Raw genomic sequence first — 20,740 nt, forward strand, 5'->3', positions numbered from 1 at the left:
AATTATACGCATGTATTATAATCCCCCCAAAAACTCCGCCACTGTTTGCTAATGTAACCGGCTTATTTCTTTAAAATGAATTCTATGTTGTTCTTCTTTGTTTATCTCGATTTTGTTTTGTTACTTTATTTCATACAAAAAGTTTACTTCATGTACTTACACATATTGCCTTGTCATGAGCGTGTGTTGTGTTTTTGGGTCTGGATTTTGCGATAGTGTATTGGTCGGTGGTGCTGCGTATGTGTCTGGCCGGTCTTTTTCAGAGAGTTTTTGACTTCGAGGGTTTGAAGTTTAAGAGATGCCAAAACATAACGATAACAGCTTTTGTTTGGGCAACAACTAAACTGAAATTGAAATCGGATAATCCAACAGGCAGGAAATAGTGTTTTGGGCGAGTGTTTATGTCTGTGTGACCATTTTACAAATTGACAAATTGCATTGGGCCAGAAGGATTCGACTGCTGCAAATATTTTCCGCGAAATTTTGTTTTTATACAACGTCAAGTGTTTTTCATATTGAAGCTGCATATTTTCAAGAAAAAGTACTATAAGCAAAATAAGACGTTTAAAACACGAAGAGGAAATATTTTTCCAATAGGAGAAAAGTAAGTTTTTTTATTATTATTTTTGTGTACTCTAGAATAGTTTGTGTGAGAGTGTTTGTAAAATGCAAAATGAGAGTGGACAAAGATGAATTTTACAATGCAATGAGAATGGTTTGTTGTGGCGCGCACTCTGCACGTGTTTGTGTGTGCATGTGTATTTGTTAGGAAACACGTGGTTAAGGTTGTTGATGTCTATTTCTTAATGCCAAAAAATAATGGATTTATTGGATATTTGACAAATGTTTAATGTTTTTCCTTGACATTCGCACCACAGACATGTTTAGTGATTACGCCAAATAGGACAGTGATTAATTTTGTTTTAGGAAAAAGTATTTGTTTTCACTGTTTGTCTTGGCGATGTGTTACTATTTTCAGAATAATTTGCGCTTTGTTGTGACCGTTGTCATTGTCAGCCTTTAATGCGTGTATTTTGGTGATATTTGGTGTTGGTTTGGTTGTATGCATGCGTGTATGTGTTTAGCAATTTTTATTTATAACCGAAATCTGCTGTGCCCGAAAAACGTGAGTTTTTTGCCAGATCTTTAGTGAAACTTTTTCTTTTTTTTTAACGGTCATAACGGTCATATCTGTTTTTGTGTTTTTTTTTGTTCTTGACGTGAAGAAACAGATGTATGTACGAGTATCTCAGTGGCGTCTAATGGTTACTGTACCTGTTGTGTTCAGAAGTTTTATCATTTGTCAAGTTTGCCAGTTTATTGCGTGCTAAGTGTCGTCTACATACAATCTAGATAAGCTACAGTACAACTGGCAAATCAAACTATGGTTGATAATAACACTGTGCTACACGAAAAATTTGCAGGGGTTCTGATGCATAAATTCCGTTCTGTGGGAGTCCATGGAAGACGAAAATGCCTATGGTTTCTTTGGGTCACTTCGTTTTTTGATTTTATAACGGAAAATGTAGTGAAAAACGGGGTTTCATGGAATTTCAACTTTAAACGGACATATCTTGTTTTATCCACAACGGATTTCCACAGCCTATTTTTTCCTTGAAGGGGAGAATATTGCCTTTAGAACAAGCCATAGATTTTCAAAATCGATTAACAAATGGCCAAGTTGTAGTGATTAGAGTGTGACAAAAACGCATTAAAAAACTGAAACATGCTTTTTTTGCTCGTGCTCTAGGCTGTGTAGAAGATACCTGTTTAAGTTAGAAACTATTTATTGCTATTTTCACTACAAATCTCCAGAGAGCCTTTGTTCGCCTAGTTCGGATCGCAGAGAGACCTCCCTTCCTTAAGTGTTCTCTACAAACCCTCTGAGAAACTATGGTCGCTTATGGCGGGCCGTAGGGTGATATTTCCAATCATTGCCCTACAAATCTTCTCAGAGACTATGTTCGCTCAGTGCGGATCGTAGAGAGTACTCTCTTGGTAGTGGAATTTCTCTGCAATTTCTCCCTGGAACTATGTCTATTCGCTCAGTTCGGATTTGATGTAGAACGCAAATTTTCAAAATCCACTTGTTGCTTTCGTGTTTAGTAATTTTGAAGATACATGTCCAAAAAAGGTTTCTAACGAAGCACCCTATCCTTCAGAAAGGATTTAACGAAGCACTCATTCCTTCAGAGAGGGTCTAACAAAGCACCCTTTTCTTCAGAAAGGGTTCAACGAAGCACCCTTTCATTCAGAAAGTTTCCAACGAAGCACCCTTTCCTTCGGAAATGGTCCAACAAAGCACCCTTTCCTTCGGAAATGGTCCAACGAAGCACCCTTTCCTTCGGAAATGGTCCAAGGAAGCACCCTTTCCTTCGGAAATGGTCCAAGGAACTTCGGAAATGGTCCAACGAAGCACCCTTTCCTTCAGAAATGGACAAACGAAGCACCCTTTCCTTCAGAAAGGGTCCAACGAAGCACCCCCCTTTCCTCCTGAAGTGGTCTAAAGAAGCACCCTTTCCATGGAAAGACAGGGTCTAAAGAAGCACCCTTTCCATGGAAAGACAGGGTCTAAAGAAGCACCCTTTCCATGGAAAGACAGGGTCTAAAGAAGCACCCTTTCCATGGAAAGACAGGGTCTAAAGAAGCACCCTTTCCATGGAAAGACAGGGTCTAAAGAAGCACCCTTTCCATGGAAGGACAGGGTCTAAAGAAGCACCCTTTCCATGGAAAGACAGGGTCTAAAGAAGCACCCTTTCCATGGAAAGACAGGGTCTAAAGAAGCACCCTTTCTTTCGGAAAAGGTCTACCGAAGCTCACTTTAATTCGGAAAGGTTATATCGAAACACCCTTTCTTTCAGAAAGGATCTATCCAGTTTTCTTTTCTTGCAGAAAGGATCAATTGAATCACCTATTCTTTCAAAAATTGTCTATTAAAGGAGCAACCTTTTCTCCAGATAGGATTTAAAGAAGTGCCCTTTCCTCCATAATGGTTTTAAAGAAGGCACCCTTTCCTCCAGAAAGTGTCTAAAGAAGTACCCCTTCTTTCAGAAAGGATCTAAGGAAGCGCCCTTTCATACAGAAAGGATCTAAGGAAGTGCCCTTTCATTCAGAAAGGGTCCAAAGAATCACCCTTTACTCCAGAAAGGGTCCAAAGAAGTACCCTTTACTCCAGAAAAGGCCTAATGAAGAAGCATCCTTTTGACCAGAAAAGGTCTAATGAAGAACCCTTACCTCCAGAAAGGGTCTAATAAAACATCCTTACCTCCACAAAGAGTCTAAAGAAACATCCTTTCGAAGTCTCTTCCAAAAAAGTATCTAAAGTAGCAACCTTTCTTTCAGAAAGAGCACCCTATCTTTCAGGAAGTATTTAAAGTAGCAAGCTTTCTTTCAGAAAGAGTCTATCCAAGTCTAAAGAAGCAACTTTTCTAAAATACAAAAATACAAAGAAACTCAAATCACAATAATATAAAGTCTATTATGTTTGTTGTCAAAAGTTGTTGCCTATATTACACCATATGCTTTTTCACATGTATGACATCAGCTGGTCTGTATATAAAGCAGGGCACTCACCTATCAGTCTGCCCGACAGCATTTGTGATAGTATGTGTATATTTTCCAAATGTTGAGAATGTATGTGTGAGTTTTTGAAGACTGATGAAAATCAAAATAGTTTTGATTTCAAAATGAACCCCCATCAGTCTGGGTGAATTGTGTTTATTTTCAAATTGTCAATAAACAATTTTGAAAAACAGAAAATAATGTTGGTGTAGGAACACAAAAAACGTAGAATTCATTCATTTTTGGAGGAGAAACTCAAGATTTTTAGACTTGACTGATGATTTGTGCTACACAATCGTCAGTCACACATACAGAAAGGGTTCATCGTCATCTGTGCCGTCAGACTGATAAATGAATGCGGGCCTTAAGTATACCCAGAGTGACAACATACATGTGAAAAGCATATGGTGTAATATAGGCATAACAGAACTCTGAATGGTCGACATACTATAGGCCATGCTTTTATTTAATAACAAATTTAAAAAAAATACATTTTACTTTTTGGAAAAAATTGACTTTCTGGCATCCGCAAAACCGCGAAATTTCAATTTAGGTTAGGGGTATTTAACTCGATAATATCGATAGAAAAAACTGTCTATCGATATTGAATTTTAAACAAATAATCGATATTATCGTTAGTGCCATCGATTTTTTCCAACTCTAATCGAAGCACACTTTTCTTCATAAAGGGTCTATAAAGAAGCACGATTTTTTTAAATAGTATCAATCGAAGCACCCTTTCTTTCAGAAAGGGTATACCGAAGCATACCGACTAGATTTCAATGGTCAAATAAATAAGTACAATGGATTCTACTGGGCGTATACACTGTGGAATCGACATTCGAAATCCAGTCGATTTTGTAAATCTAAACGTACTAGGTACATACATACATGTAAACATTACTTTGTCATGTTGCCGATCAGACATCCCAATGTAAACATAGCATACTATGTTATACAACGCACCTACTTTGTGATAACAATAAAATGTCACTATTTTGTTTACATAGCAGTGATATGTAGTTATGACAACTGTAAGCAATCTCTTAACATTATTCATAACAGGTTTTTTTACTCTTCCTCTGAGAAAATATATTATCTCTTTTACTTCGTTGTTGATGCTGTTCTCAGCGATTAAACAAAGAGTGAACATCTTCTTTTGCATGGCATTTTTTGTATCAGCTGAGCGCGCCGTAATAATTGTTTAACAATTTCCGTTTAATTTGTTATTACTTTTGTGTTTTTCATTTACATTTGTATTGGTTATTGCAGTGTATAGTGGCAGAGCATTAAAGTGTATCTATCAATTGGGTGGACATAGTAGAACAAAATAAAACCAAAATACCTTGCTGCTACAACGCGACGCCAAACAAACAACAAACACAATACCTCTGCTGGTTGTACTTGATTGGTCGTATCGTGGTTTTGTATTGTCGCGGTACTCTATTGCGGATAAACGGATACTTGTGGCGTTCCCCCGTAGCTATAACATATGTATATGACTATTTTTCCAACTATAAATCTATTCACAGTGTAAACAACAATAACGTTTTTGCAAATTGTTCGTTCCCTTCGTGTCCCTTCTACAACATTTCAATATTTTGTCGAAGTGCGTACGTATGTACTGTTAGTGTCTGTGGCAATGGTATACGCGTAAGCGGAAAATCGAAAACGAATTTGGTTTAGTACGTTTTTTATTAAATTTAGTAGAAATATACAGAAAAAATTGTCAGTTGATATTGAACTTATTAAGTGGAGGTCATGTATATCCGCCGACCATATTGAATATTTAAGTAAAGCTGTGCGTGTGTGTAGAATTGATTTTAATTTGTCACAGACAAAAGGATTCTTCATAAGTTATAAAATGCCTGGCGAACAATTGAATGAAAATAATGAAAATGGTGCGTTGACAATTTTGTTTTTTTTTTACATAATATTTTATCTGTTGTCATTGTTGATGTACTGTGTGTTTTTTATAGAGTGGTATATACATTTCACATTTGTTTAAAAAAGACCATTCCCCACAGAATGGATTTTAAGTAAACGCATTTCTTTATTATACTTGTGTATTTGGCGCCCTAAGATTACTCTCTCCTATATAAGGGGAAATGCATTTTGTGATGTATTTGCTGTTGTTATTGTCATAACTATTGTGCATTTATGTCAATGGTGCACAAGAAGAGAATGCTATTTTGGGTTTTTATATGGGAAAGAGAGTTGTAGTTAACTTTTTCGTAAAGACGCGTGCATGGCTGATTTATGTTGAGTCTCTCTCTCTCTCTTTAATAGTGACACTGTAACAGAGTGCTACATCTATTTTTTTACAAATTGCAAAATGTGATTGTCTCTCTTTCATGTTCAGGTGTCACCGTGACACAATGCATCTCTTTTATTAAATAATTATTGCAAATTTTTCTCTTTAAAGTCAATATTACAAGAATATGCATGTTAAATTTTGAATTTTTATTTAATTGTTATTTTTTATAATGAAGAAGTATTCGAAATATTATTGTGTAATAATATTGGAAATAGACTCGTTTTTTTGCTAAAACGTCAACAAATATAAAATAAGATAGAATACATACGGCCGATGCTGGGCATGCCTGGTCTATTGACATTTCTTATCGTTGTTATTGAATTTGTTTTAATCAGACAAAGGTTGCCAACCTTTTTGTAATTGGTTATATGTATTTTGTTATGCCCCATTATAGCGCTGATAACACTTGTCAGCGTATATCAGATGCTGTTGTCTGTTGTTGGGGTTACCAATGAAGTCATGATTCGCATTAACAGACAATAATATTTTCGTAATATTATCAGTTTGTTTTTCACGATTTAATAAAATAATTAATAGGTCCAATAACACTACAACGGTTAGTAACAAAATACAAAATAAATACATATGACGTAAATAGAAAGTAGGTGTATATTATGAGGTCAATTTTAATAAAGTAACTGATTAAAATATACATATTAAATAAATTCTTTCAATAATTTCATTTTTATACAATGTTTTCCATTTTCTTGTTTATTGTAAATAATTAATTATTCATGTAAAACCAACCATCCTTCTGGTAACTCCGTCTCTGGCTGTGTTATCTTTCTGTTATGCCGGCTTTTTGAAGTATGTATTATGTAGTGTTGTTTTTTTTTTATCATAATTGTGTCATCTCTAAGAGAAAATCTTTCGGTTTAGGTTATCGCATGCTAAGAGAATTAAATATATTAGAAATATCTTCGAGTAGTTAAAAAAGCTTAAAGAACAAAGCTTTTTTTGGGGCAATAGTAGTAAAAACATTTAACTTATATTTTCTATAGTTACAATGCGCATAAATAATAAATAGGTATTAAGGGCAAAACCAAGAGGAGAGAAAATACGCTATTGAAATGAGTAAAGAGAATATTGTATAAATATAATGACAAGAGGTACATGTTGCATATTAATGAATGGATTGGCCATACATAACGTGTTTGGTACATAAAATACATGAAATCGGCACAAAATATACATATATTTTAGAGAAACAAACATAATTTTTGGGGGTTAAATGCCGTTATTTAAGGTCAGAATTCTTGTATTCCTCATCAAAGCTGACCCTTGCTTAATTCTTTGCGTTTTAAGGTATTGTACTTTATAGAAAGCATAAAATTAGTGTCAGATGGCAAATCTTGAGACCCTAGAAAGCTTTGAAGTTGTTCCTGTTCATAATATACCTTCCTGGAAGTCGATAATGCACGTTTTTTCTCAGATTTTGCTTGAAGTTAATAGATTCTGAAGAATTTTTTTTCGCAAATTACATCCAGAAGGCTTTGAAGTGCCTTGTAATATGGTCTGATACAATCCTTGGACATCAATTGACTCAGAAATGTACAATTATCCGAAACTTTTCGCCCCTATAGTGACGGTAATTATCATAATACAAAAACGACATTGTTCACGGTACAAATTTCATGCTTTTTTGGTAGTGTTTATATTTTGATGCTATGGAAGCTTTGGGAGCAGGTTTGTAAAAGAATATTTCACATTTCTGGTTCAACTGATGTCCAGGGATTGTATCAGACCATATTACAAGGCAATTCAAGGCCTTCGGTATACAATTTGCGCAAAAAATTCGGCGGAATCTATTAACTTCCAGCGAAATCTCAGGGAAAACGTGCCTTATCGACGTCCAGGAAGGTATATTATGAGCAAGAACAACTTCAAAGCTTTCTAGAGTCTCAAAATTTGCCATCTGACACTAATTTTATGCTTTTTATAAAGTACAATACCTTAAAACGCAAAGAATTAAGCAAGGGTCAGCATTGATGAGGAATACAAGAATTCTGACCTTAAATAACGGCATTTAAGCCCCAAAAATTATTTTTGTTTCTCTAAAATATATCTTGGACACCCAGAGACGTTCCCTGAAACAATAAAATGTATAAAATTTGCCGCTAATTCCATAAATTCTACGGTAATACACAATTTCCTTGGGGTGTATGTAAACTTTTGTCCCCACCATTTTTTGGTTTTTGTAAAATTTACCGGTTTTTGTATTATGGATTATACTTTTGTTGTTTCAAATATTGTTAATTAGTGAGAAGAAATAAAACTGCATACTTGGAATTTCGTAAAAGTCATTACTTGTCCTAAAACCCGAGATTTATGGGGTGTATGTAAACTTTTGTCCCTGACTGTATATGGGGCTGTATCCAGCTCTAAACCGATTTGGATTTAAATTTGCAAATTTATTTCTAGACTAAATTCCGTCACAAATTCCAAATTTGGAGACCGTTCTATAGATATTTGCATATAACATTTAATTTTTTGAGTTACATCAGATATCTATATGTATAGCCTATTTTACTTTCAGGCCATGCTGTAATATACTCTGAAGCTTTCAGAAGAAACTGTTCAGCGGTCTTTGAGTCCATAAATTACTAACAAACGTACAAACATGTTCCTCTTTTATAGATATACATACATACAGTGGTGGCCAATAGTCAAAGGGAAATAATCGATGTCGGATTTTTTATGCGGCACCCTCCTAAAATGTTTAGTTTTGTTAAAAATTAATATTGCCAAAGTTTGAGCTCAATCGGAGTATGTTAACACGTGCCACTGGGGCCCCAAAGTTTCCTTTATATAGCTAATATTAAAATCTGACCCGATTTTCAAATTTTTTTTTTAGGATTTCTTGGTTAGCCACTACAAAGAACTGGTAAACTGTTTTCATCGATTGGACAATAAATGTGGTCTGTAGAGCGATTTCTTTAAAATTTGTATGGGGCCAAAGGCCCCATATTTATTGTCCAATCGATGAAAACAGTTTACCAGTTCTTTGTAGTGGCTAAACAAATCGCGACAAAGAATCGACTCTAATAAATTAATTCATGTCTTCTGCATATACATGAAAATTCGTTTGAGAAAAGCATGATGAAATATGATTAACAAATAAATTAAAGAGCAACTCGACAATGATACTACCTTGACGGTCTCCAGACGTTTGAAAATAAGCTCTAGAAACAAAACCGTCGACATTAACGTTGCATAATCTACCGGTTATGTACGAATAAATCCACATATGAATGCTTCCACCTGGCTACCTCGTTCTAGTACTGATATGCAGTAATCGGTAAAAATGTTAAATTAGTTGCAGTACGTCTTCCAGAAAAGAATCCATGTTGTTGAGGCGAGATTATCGTCCGGCAATAAAATAACAATTTCTTGAAAATAACTTGTTCATAAATTTTTCAGACGTATGAAAGTTTTGAAATGGGTCTGTGGCATTTTACATCATCCTTTCATCCTTCCTTGAAAATAGAAGTAACATTCAGGAGCAAGCGAAAAAAATTGCACATAGACCGGTAGCGTCATTTTTTATGTTGTTTTTATTGTATTAATGACTTCAAAAACCTCTTCTTCAGAAATGTCAAAATTTCCAGCATCAATTGGAGAAAAAGAGGCAACTGGTAATGTATGATTACATTCTGGATTGTCTTGTCTTGGATTGTCTTTAATCTCACACTCCTTTGTGAAAAGATATTGCTTGTATGGCAGTTTGTTATAACTTTAAATTCGCTTTTATAAAGAGAATAATTTGCTTGATCTTTCGTATTGCCAAATTTAATAATTACGTAGAATTTTTGATTATACAAATACAAAAATACAAGGAACATTACTTTGAAGTATTTCTGAAAAATTTTCTAAATGTCAACATTGTGACGCATCATGAGTTGAAAATATTAAACCCAATTTAGTGTTGAAATCGCAAATATTATAATTAAAATTTAACAATTCTGATGAATTATTAATAGAAGCTAAACATTCTACTTAGATTACTACAGGCACGTGACAGATATTCGAAGGGGAGGGTGACAGCCAAGTTTGCTAGTTTTAATAGCTAGCTATTGAACACCAATCATTTTTAGCAGATCTTTTTTATTTGAAAGGGCACATCTTGAGCTACTTTTGTTAAAGTTATTGTACGATCATCATATGGGTTTATTAGGTACCTAATAATCTTGTTTTTAAAAGTGAAGTCAAAGTCAAAATTTCGGTTGAAAAAATTGGTAGTTTTTTTTTTGTACAAAATTAGAAAAAAAATCACTCGCTTTAGTCCTTATTTACATTAGGAAATTTTCCTTGCGGCAATTGTCAGTTTGAAGGAGGAAGGGGTGAGGCATATGGTAACCCTTTGCCTCGCAACACCCTCTCTCACCTACAAACTGACAATTGCCGCAAGGAAAATCGACTAATGTAAATATGGACTTAATGTAAATATGGACTTTGTTGCATTAACCTCTTTTATGAGAATTTATTTGACATATACGCAATGGATTTGACAATTTAGACCCACTGCAATCACTAAATCCCGTACTATTACATACAAAACACAATTAATTTGTTCCTTCCAACGCTCATATCTAGTTCAAATTTTTTCCGATTGACTTGTATATTCTATGCTTTTTGTACTTTAAAATAAGGCAACAAAAATAAGACGAAAGTGGCCAGTATGGATAACCCCTTTATTGAGGTTTGCAAAATAAACAAAAAGCTGCGTTTTCTGTTCCCGGCAAATGGAGTTTCCCGATTAATTGTGAACAATAGAGGTCCGATTGTATGTTATAGGTGGTCTGAATAATATTCATAAGATTAGCATCAAAAGCGGGGTGTTGGCGTTTTATTTATTTATTTTAAAATTACTTTAATTTAGTAATTAGGAATTTTCCCCACTAAAAGAAAAGTTGTTTGATTTAAAAAACGACGCTGGGATAAAGACAGACTAGGTACTAAAAATCAGGTTTGAGTCAATATATTGAAGGGTTTTCGTTGTGTTGGTTGTTTAATAGTGGTAATTTTCTAAATATTGAAAACACATTGTTTCAATCCCACAAAAATAAAAACATTTTTATTGGCCCTTAAAAAGGTTGTGTATTAAAAAAAAAAACAGAGAACAATAGAAATCCTAGAATAGACATTAACTACCTTTTTGTCACAAATCCTACCTGCTGCATAATGAGCGTGACAACGCCTCTTGTAATACGAGTCTCTTCACGTTGTACCATTTTTAAGGGAATCCTATATTATTGACATTTGTATGTGTTTGTGCGTATGTGTGATAAAAGAGTACAGAGAATGCGAGAAAGAGAAGAAATTGTTGCTTTTTTTAATGTGTTGATTACTTGTCTGTGTATGTGTGAGTGTTTTTACGTTTCTTTTCGTTTGCCTATATTATTTTTTTGTAATAAAAACTTGTACTCGTAGATTGTGTGATGCCAGTTCGATCTGCTAATCCGATACGCGCAAAAAGTTTGATACGCGACAATTTGGAGAAACAAGCCAGCACATTAAATTCATTACACTCCAGAATGCCAAACATTAAAGTGTTTTCGGGTACATCGCATCCAGATCTGGCCCAAAGGATTGTTGACCGTTTGGGTATCGATTTGGGCAAAGTAGTCACCAAGAAATTCAGCAACTTGGAAACATGGTGAGTAGAAAACCAAAAAATAAAAAAAAGATAACAAGAGAATTATAAAAAAATAAATTAATTAATTTAAAGTAAATAAATAAAAGAAAGGTGAATGTGAACAAGTGCAGACTAACAAAAAAATAAAACAAGAACAGAACAAACAACAAAACAAAGTGAAAAATATTTTTTCATTACAAATTAAATAAATTGTTGTTGAATTATAAAACTATTGTGTATAAAACAAAAATAAAATGGAAATTGAGCTGTGACACAGTGGGAAGGGAGAGCAGAAGAAGAAGCAGGAACAAAGTGAAACAAAAGAAACACGTGAATTTAATTTTGTTTAAATGACTGAATATAAATGTGTATGTGGATGGTGTTTTTTTCTTGTTCTCCTGGGGCTATACATCACACTTGGAAAGCACATGCCTCCACATGCCATACTAATGTGGGCATCATTCATTCAAGGTGGCTGACGGCTGTCATTTGTGTTCTGTGAGCGTGTGTGTCTAACGGAAATTCAGTTTCAAAACACTGGACTCCAAATCTGGTTTTCCAGCCAGTGGTTGTTATTCCTACCTACACAACATTGGCCGCCAGCTAACGTTGCCAACGATAACAACTTCAAGGATGTCTGATGCCCTTGTACCATTCAACCAGCCAGCTGAAAACATGGTTAAATGCCAATAAAGGAGTTGCTAAGTTTTTGCTTCTTCTATTTCAGCAATGATATACATTTCTAAAAAAAGGGGAGTGAGTCGAGTTGTTGGTTGTCATGAAACTAAAAATATTGATTTCATTCATAAGTAGATGACTGACTGCGCCATTAAGTCCAATGACTGTACCTACCTTGTACGAATATATGACATGACAATGTTACAGATTTTCTTTCTGACATCAACACAAAGTAAAATCGGAATTAATGTAGTTGTTGCTGTTCTCCCAACTACCTACCGATATGTACATACATAAGTGTATACAGAAAACATATGATTCAATAGCTCTAGACAGCCATCCATCCATCCAGCCACTGGCAGTCTCAGCTGAGACCCATCGACCGACCACTTAGACAATCTTGTTTTTATTTACTACTCTTAATTCAATTAGCATATCGATTAAATTTTTCTTATTTTCAATGTTCATCAAAGCACAACAAACAGATAAAGGTCATGGGAGGAACAAGTGTGTGGTGGAGCTGGAAACAAAGGGAATACCTGCTATCTATACCTACCAGTAGGCAGTTTAGTATTATTAAATAGAAAATTGAGTTACAGTTGTGGTCTTGATTTCTAAACACCGTCATAACCTCTGATTTACCTCAACTCTAAAAATCATGTGGTTTTATTCTTAGTTAAAAGTTCCCAAGTGCATTAGCGACCGAAACGTAAATGATTTGTTATGGATTCCTTGACAATGAAGCCTACGTACAGACAGACAATGCATACTTAGCTAGCTATCTGTGTATATTGTTGGTACCATTCCTCCTTTGGAAGGGGGAAACCATCAAACACGCACACACAATTTAGAGGTTATAAAATATACATTTTTCATTTCATTTCGCAGTAGTAAATTTGCTTGTATTCAAAACAACAAACAAAAAAAGAAGAAATTCCTATTCTCATTATGGGGGTATCTCAGTTTGCAAAATGTCAAAATAAAACTCTTAACATTTGCGCGCGCATTATTTTTTGCCTTCTCATTATACTCTCTCTTTGTAAAATTTGATAAAGTGAGTGAGACTCTCTTGCCTTGTTTTATTGTTTATTATTTTGTATCTCTCTTTTGACACTTAAGAAAAATAAGGTATTCTTTGAAAAGCTTCGTCAGAATACATTTTTAAACAAAGGGAAGATAAAAGTATGAATGAAAATGCCCAAAGAAACGGCAAAAGATACGATAAGGCAGAAACAGACAATAATCAAATGAAAATAAAGAGAAAATAAATATTAATAAAAACAAATAATGCAAAAAAAGAGTGCACAACAATACAATGTTAGCCTACGTATGGTTGTTGTGAATGCAACGGTAATTTAGTTGTCACCCGTATTTTTTTGTGATAAAGAAATGTCACAAGTGTCAATGTAAACAGAGATGCCATATTATTGCCCATAAAAGAATAAGAGTATTTGTGTGCGTTTTTATGTAAAAATGGAGATAGATATTCGCATGAAACTTTGGGAATCATCGTTTAGATCAGAGCTGAGCAAAATCGAGAGAGAGGCAAATTTAAGGGAGAATTAATATTTAATTTTTCTTGATGTTTAATTACTTATTTCAACATTTTTTAAACATTAATGTTGTCTAAAATCGTCCACAATGCAAATTATTAAAAAATATAAATAAAAAATTGCATAAACTTTTATTTGTTTATGGTTCACAAAAAACTAAGAGTACGTTTTCACAATTTGCCTCTGTGCTAGCACACAGGCGTGCTCATCCCTGGTTTAGATCAACGATAGGCACCATATTTTTCTATTGCATACTTTATGGGGTGTCATTATGTGAGTGAATCCTTTTTCAATTACTTGAATTGTGTGTGTGGAGAGAAAAGCGTTCACTGAGAGCACGTGAGCTCTCTCTTGCCTAACACTGGTTTAGATCAGCGTCGCACAATTGGGCGCACGTGTGCTCTCAGTGAACCTTTCTTTCTCCACACAAAAATTCGACCAATTAAAATAGCATGCACACATACAATGACACCCCGTAAAGTATGCATTAGAAAATGATGGTGGGCATCCCTGGTTTAGATCAGTTATCGGCATTCCCCTTACTCGCGAGCAAGCAAATAGAATTTCTCTTTCCATACACCATAAACAATTGAAACTCCTTAAATTATGCAACAAAAAGTTGCGATACCTGATTTAGATCTTAACCATGGTGGAATAATAAGGTGTAACGCCAAAAACAGCTGATCTTCATACCAGTTGTAAAAATGCGTTATTGTGAATAAAATAACATACAAAATGTAAACAAGCAATTCACAGTAATGCATTATAATTAGCAAATTTGACGTTTGACATGATTTGATGTAACACCTTCTTATTCCACCATGATGTTAACCTACTCATAAAATAAACAAAAATAAAGCACAAAATTAGCTTCAAAGCGAAAAAACACATTTCACTTTTTGAAATATCGCCTATAAAACGGTACCTACTTATTGGCTATGCGCTGATCGACACAAATAGAGGGTCCGGCACCTCACCTGACCAATGCGGCGGTATACATCAAGGGATATGGCTGCAAGTTCGAGACGGGGCGAATGCTCGAGGTCTTTGGTAAACAAAATGAGACTTTGGAAGTGAAGAGGTGGGAAGTCTTCCACAGGGTGGGACTTGACGATCTCTCTTGCCAGTGTATCAAAGAAAAAGGGCAAGGCGTATTACATCTGTAATACAGCAACCTTTAAAATTGTAAGGGTAGGGGTCTGAGTGGAGGGTGAAGTCCAACAAACCTGCCACCGAGCAACACGCAAGTGAGAGTTGAAACCATCAGCGACTCTTCCAGAATTCTTCCTTCATATAAATTTACCTCTTGATTTTTGGTATTTTGAAGGATTTATTAGTCAACCGAATTGGTTGAAATTTTGTTATAAGTCTTCCTTGGAGGTATAAAACATTCTTGCAGAGAATCCACATTTTCATATAGGCCCTCCATAGAAAGATACCGTCAGAATTTCGGTATTTTAAAGGTTTTAACCACATTATTCAACAAATATGTGTGAAATTTGGTATTTAGCCTACGCTAATGGCATAAAAACGTTTCTTTAGAGAATAGTCGTTATAGGTACATGTTTTAAGGGGTTATGGCCACTTATCGAGCACCAAAAAGGTCATTATTCATGCATTTTTTACAAGAAATCTACCAAATTTTTCAGAAGATATTTTTTAGTCTGAAAGGTAACACCTTGAGCAACATTCGGGATTTTTTCTGTAGAAAAATCTTGCATAGTTTTCTGAAAAACTGCCGCCTACGAAACACTGTTTTTTACTTAAGCAGTTTGCAGTGTCCACAGTATCTCGAAAACGAATAAACCGATCGGCATATCTTTTTGTGGGAGCATTAAGAACCTAATAATCTTCCCCTTAAGCAAAATTGAATTAAAAATATCCGTTTAAATGGTGAACTGTCAAAGTAAAAATTTCGATTTTAACCAAAAAAGTTGTAGTTTAGTTGGCCATAAGTCCGTAATTTTTGTAGGTCTCTCGCTTAAAGATTGGATTTGAATGTGTATAACATTCCCTCAAAAACATATGAAGATCATTCGTTTTGGAGCTACAGTGGGCGCCGCATTCATTTCGAAAAACACTTTTAGTTTCTATTCTCCGATCAACTCCAAAATTTTTTGCAACATATACTGTACCTATAGTTGAATTCTGTAACCCATTTTTCGAGTTACCGACAAATATCGGTAAAATTAAAATGCTTATAATTTCGGTAATTAACGAAAATTTTCGGTAAGTTAACAACCAAAATAAAGCTGTTGCTAAATTCTACCGATAGCAACAGGTCTTTAAACTTTTATTGAAACTTTTCATTCATAATTTTGCATTTTAAGGTTACCGATTTTTGTCGGTAAATCAAAAACAAATAAATTTCGATTTTTTAAAATTTGCAAGTGGCCATAACTCTTAATGTAGCTTAAATTGGGACATCTCCTCTTGTTAACTCCTCGGTAAAAATTCTGAGGATTATCCGAAAGGGCGATTGATTGGTTTTTTCTATGTGTAATCGATGTTCTTCTTTTTAATGTTTTGTATGGAAATATTTGAAAATACGAAAATTACCAAATCTGTCATGGACGTCAATAAATCTTATTGATATGTTTATATAAATTATTTTTTAAACATGTATGTATATTCAGTATATATTATTTAAATTCTTTTTAATACATATTTATCAAACTGAAACTAGGCAACCAAATAAAAAAATGGCAACAACAATACATAATACAAGAAACCATATGTTGTTGGCCTAAAGCCAAACAAACCAAAAGAAAAAATTAAACAAAACGGCCTAAAAAATTATAAAAAATATATCCTATAAGCAAGAACATAGAAAAACATCGTTGACACATGTTAAATTAAACGTGTACCAATAAGATATAATCCATTTCATTCCTGAAGAAATTAACACGTGAGATGTTTTGTTAGAGTTAATGTGTTTAAAATGGTATCGAATTAACAGTTTTAGTTGGTTAAAAATACAAATTCGTTCGTATTACTACCACTACACTATAAGTCCCAATTTACATTAGGCGAGTTTACTTGCGGCAATTGTCAGTTTGTAGGTGAGAGAGGGTGCTGAGAGGCAAAGGGTTACCATATGCCTCACCTCTCTCTCCAGCAAAATGACAATTGCCGCAAGTAAACTCGCCCAATGTAAATTGGGACTATCAGGTGTGAAAATTTTCATTTCATTGAAAAAAATAAACGAATCAAATATGTATTTTTCAAAAACATTAGTTTGGTATTAGTTCGAACAAATTTGTATTCGAATCGTCTTAGTGAAACAGGGCATACATTTGTTAAACAATTTCAATACTATTTGCTTGTATCCGGATCGAAACGGTAATGCCAGATTTATCCGGTAATAATATGTAACCGGTTATTAGAAAATTTCACAGTATATGCTAATTAAAAGTTTGTTTTTCAGTTGTCTTCCTATATTAAATGTGGAATAATACACATCCTTTGATTTTCAACCACTGAGATTCTACTAAACAGTGCGAAAAATTACAAATATTAACAAGTAAAAAAGTATTATGTTCGGCCGGGCCGAATTTCCGCCATGAAATATTCTGAACTTTTACGATATAATTAATTTTCACATTTTTATGTGGAGATTCTTTTGAGCACTGGGAACCCCAAATACCAAATTTTAAACCCCATGTCTACGTCGCTGATGGGGCTATACTTAAACGTGGACCTATATTGACAATTATTTGTTGAGAAGTTGCGCGACTGCGGGAAATCTCAAATATCATTTTACAGGTAGTTCTGTAAAAAAATGTAGCTTGAACCCTCAAAATACCGAAATTCGTGAGGTACCGTTTATGGGGGCTATTCCAAGACATAGAGCTATGTTGAAAACTTTTGTTAGAGAAGTTTCGCGACTGCAGGAAATCTCAATTGTCAAGTTCCGGGTAATTTAGAAAAAAATCAAGATAATACCCTTATGCCGTTATATGTGGGCTATACCTTAAATGGGCCTAAGTTGGCAATTTTTGGTGAAGGAGTGTTGTGTTCGGTTAAAAATTGTAGCTAAAATTCTCAAAATATCGAAAATCCGGAGGTACCGTTATATGAGTGCCATACCTAAACAGGGACCTATGTTGAAAATTTTTGGTGAAGAAAAGTTGTGACCTCTAGAACCTCAAATGTCAAATTAAAGCTCGTTCGGCTAAAAATTTTAGCTAAAACCCTCAAATACCGAAATTCGGGAGGTACCGTTGTATGGGTGCTATACCTAAACATGAACCTAAGTTGAGAATTGTTGGTGAAGAATTGATGTGACTCCTAAGAACCTTAAATGTAAAATTACAGCTAATTCGGTTAAAAATTGTAGCTAAAATCTTCAAAAATACCGAAAATCGAGAGGCTCTGTGGCTATACCTAAACAGCGACCTATTTTGACAATTTTTGTGAAGAAGTGTTGTGAGCCCTAAGAAGCTCAAATTTCAAATTAAAGCTCGTTCGTCTAACAATTGTACCTAAAATCCTGAAAATACCGAAAATCAGAAGGTGCCGTTATATGTGGGCTATACCTATAAATGGGTCTAAGTTCAAAATTGTTGGTGAAGAAGTGTTCTGACCCCTAAGAACCTTAAATGTAAAATTACAGCCAATTCGGTTAAAAATTGTAGGTAAAATCCTCAAAATCCGAAAATTGGGAGGTACTGTTGTATGGGGGCTATACCTAAACATGGATCTATGTTGACAATTTTTGGTGAAGAATTATTGTGACTCCTAAAAACCTCATAAGTAATATTAAAGATCGTTAGGTTAAAAATTGTAGCTAAAACCCTCAAAATACCGAAAATCGGAAGGTGCCGTTATATGGGAGCTATGCCAAATACATACTTGTTGGAGGGTATAAAATTGTCAAAATAAACACATTGATCTTCCGTATTTCATATTTTCATCTCAAAAGTTGTTCAATTCGGTCGACATTAATCAGCTAAGTTTGTTTGATTTTAAAAACAGCTGATTTACCTTTAATAATACAAAATATTATGCCGGCTAGTATCCGGTTTTATGTAGCTTTCAATAATAATATACCCAGCCTATCTTTATATTAGTTGGTATTCCACAATACTCACAACACAATGACGAGTGAATTTTTAAAATATCGTTTTCGTTCTCTTTTTCCCCTAGAATAGAAGCCAATAACCTTATATTTAATAATACAATTCACATGAGATATTGGTTCTACTAACCACAAGCGTGTTATAGATTTTGTTTTTATTTCTATTAGGTTTTGTCAAATGGTTTCTTAACATAACCTAAATAGAGGTGTTTGTTATTGTTTAGAAGTTTTGTTTTATTTATTTTTTTTTTCTTTCATAAAAACTAAATCATTAAAATTATCTTGACATGTTGTTTTTAGAATTATGAATTACCTACCTGACAATGATGACAGCATTGTCTAATGACATTTTAACACTTTTATGAGTACGCAGCTATAAAAATAATAAAAAAAAAATATTTTAGATAGGTACATTTTTGTATGAGATAGCTTTTTTACGTGTTAGTAAAAGTACATACATAGATTGTTTTTTAATTCCCATTCTCTCAATGTTTTTTTAACTGCCATTGGAAAATATGACGTTACAAGTAATTCAATTAACCTATTAATTTACGAGATAGTGAATACTGCAGAAAAGAAAAATACACTCTTCAAAGACATGTGTTTTCTTTCTCCGGTTTCATTTGGTTTCTAATAAGAATTTTATTATTGTTAGGATAGTGTTATCGTTAGCAGCAAAACATAACACGAGAGCAACAAAAACTATCTGCTCCCCAGTCAAACACGCGCAAAACATTTAAACCCCTCACGCCCCCTTTTGTTTTACTGACTGCCGACACACAAAGTTTGTTGTTATTTTAGGTCTAGTTTTGTTTTTGTTTCCAATTTATTGGGGTTTTCTCTTTGTCATCATTTTCTGCGTTGCCTGATAGCCGGTCAAATAAAATACCTACATACTCTCCAATTTTGGCCCCCTAAAATGTTCATTTCTGTTTTACTGCCTGCCGCTCGTTGGCTTTAGTTTTTGTTGTTGTTGCCATTTTCCATCATTTGTAGGCATTCTATTTTCTTTCTTCATTGATTTGTTGCTAATTGTTTATTTTGCTTATTTTGCACAACAATCAATCGGGCGGCACAGTGGCATTTACAAAACAACAAATACCTATATGTTTGTTTGTTGTTTCTTCTCGTGCTTTAGTTTTATTTACCCTTTAGTTATGTTTCTGGCACGCTTGATTGAATACGCCGTTAATGTGTAGTTGTTTTCAATGTTATCGCATATTAATTTTTGTCTGAAGAATATTATGGCAGACCCCAAGTTCTTCTTCTAGCCGCGTAACAACACCGGTTGTCAAGACAATTCGATTACGCTCGAGGAAAAAATGAGAGATATTCTTGGTAGAAGAAACTTAACTTCAAAATATTTTTTTATTATGCCACAGGTTGAAACTTTAAAGCTGTGTTCTAGAACTAAAAAGTTTTTAAAATTTTTACGACTTTTACACATTTTACTCGAAAAAGCGTTCCCGTACACAAAAAAGTTGTAAAATGTTCACTTCTCTTTAAACAAAAATGGCGCTGAATGACGCTCTCTTTAAAAACTTTTTACACGACAAATTTGGGCGAGTAAAAAAATAGTAACATGGTTGCGGCGTCTGATTGGCTGATACGCCGACTTTGACATTTGTTCCAGTTTTTTTGACGTACATATTTTCCATTTTTCCGTTCCCGAACTTTTTGAAAAAACTTTTATGTGACAACAAAATTTCTTTCTTTCTCTCTTTTACGAGTTTTACTATTAAAAAGTACGGGAACAAAGCATAATATGTACAGTGAGTCAAGTCAAAAGTATCCACTTCAGTTTCATTCATTAAAACTGCGATTGCTAAGAGAAAATTAATGAAAATTATTTTCCCTCTTTCTATATTTTTACTTTAGTGTCTTAACTTAAAATTAATAAAATAAAATTAGCAAAA

General features: G+C 34.1%; 1 protein-coding gene and 1 long non-coding RNA gene across 6 annotated transcripts in view; one reads left to right on the forward strand and one right to left on the reverse strand.

The window, feature by feature from the left end:
* The first annotated feature begins 308 nt into the window (after positions 1 to 308).
* Positions 309 to 20,740, forward strand: part of Prps (phosphoribosyl pyrophosphate synthetase) — a 51,701-nt gene continuing 31,269 nt past the window's right edge. For 3 of the 5 annotated variants that reach the window (XM_073987430.1, XM_073987431.1, XM_073987433.1), the window contains exons 1-2: positions 4,763 to 5,462; positions 11,309 to 11,534. In XM_073987430.1, coding sequence (XP_073843531.1) covers positions 5,426 to 5,462; positions 11,309 to 11,534 — 263 coding nt within the window. In that variant the 5' untranslated portion in view covers positions 4,763 to 5,425. Of the gene's footprint in view, positions 605 to 4,762; positions 5,463 to 11,308; positions 11,535 to 20,740 lie in introns of those variants that run through there. The other 2 variants (XM_073987432.1, XM_073987434.1) reach the window with 2 other exon arrangements.
* Positions 6,672 to 19,366, reverse strand: LOC141404122 (uncharacterized). The gene is made up of 3 exons (XR_012412953.1): positions 19,283 to 19,366; positions 19,142 to 19,197; positions 6,672 to 6,768 (listed from the first exon to the last, which is right to left on the reverse strand). It is a non-coding gene; the product is annotated as an uncharacterized lncRNA (long non-coding RNA).

The sequence above is a fragment of the Musca autumnalis genome, unplaced genomic scaffold (genome assembly GCF_047663935.1).
Source record: "Musca autumnalis isolate F117 unplaced genomic scaffold, ASM4766393v1 scaffold_4, whole genome shotgun sequence".
Lineage (NCBI taxonomy): Eukaryota > Metazoa > Arthropoda > Insecta > Diptera > Muscidae > Musca > Musca autumnalis.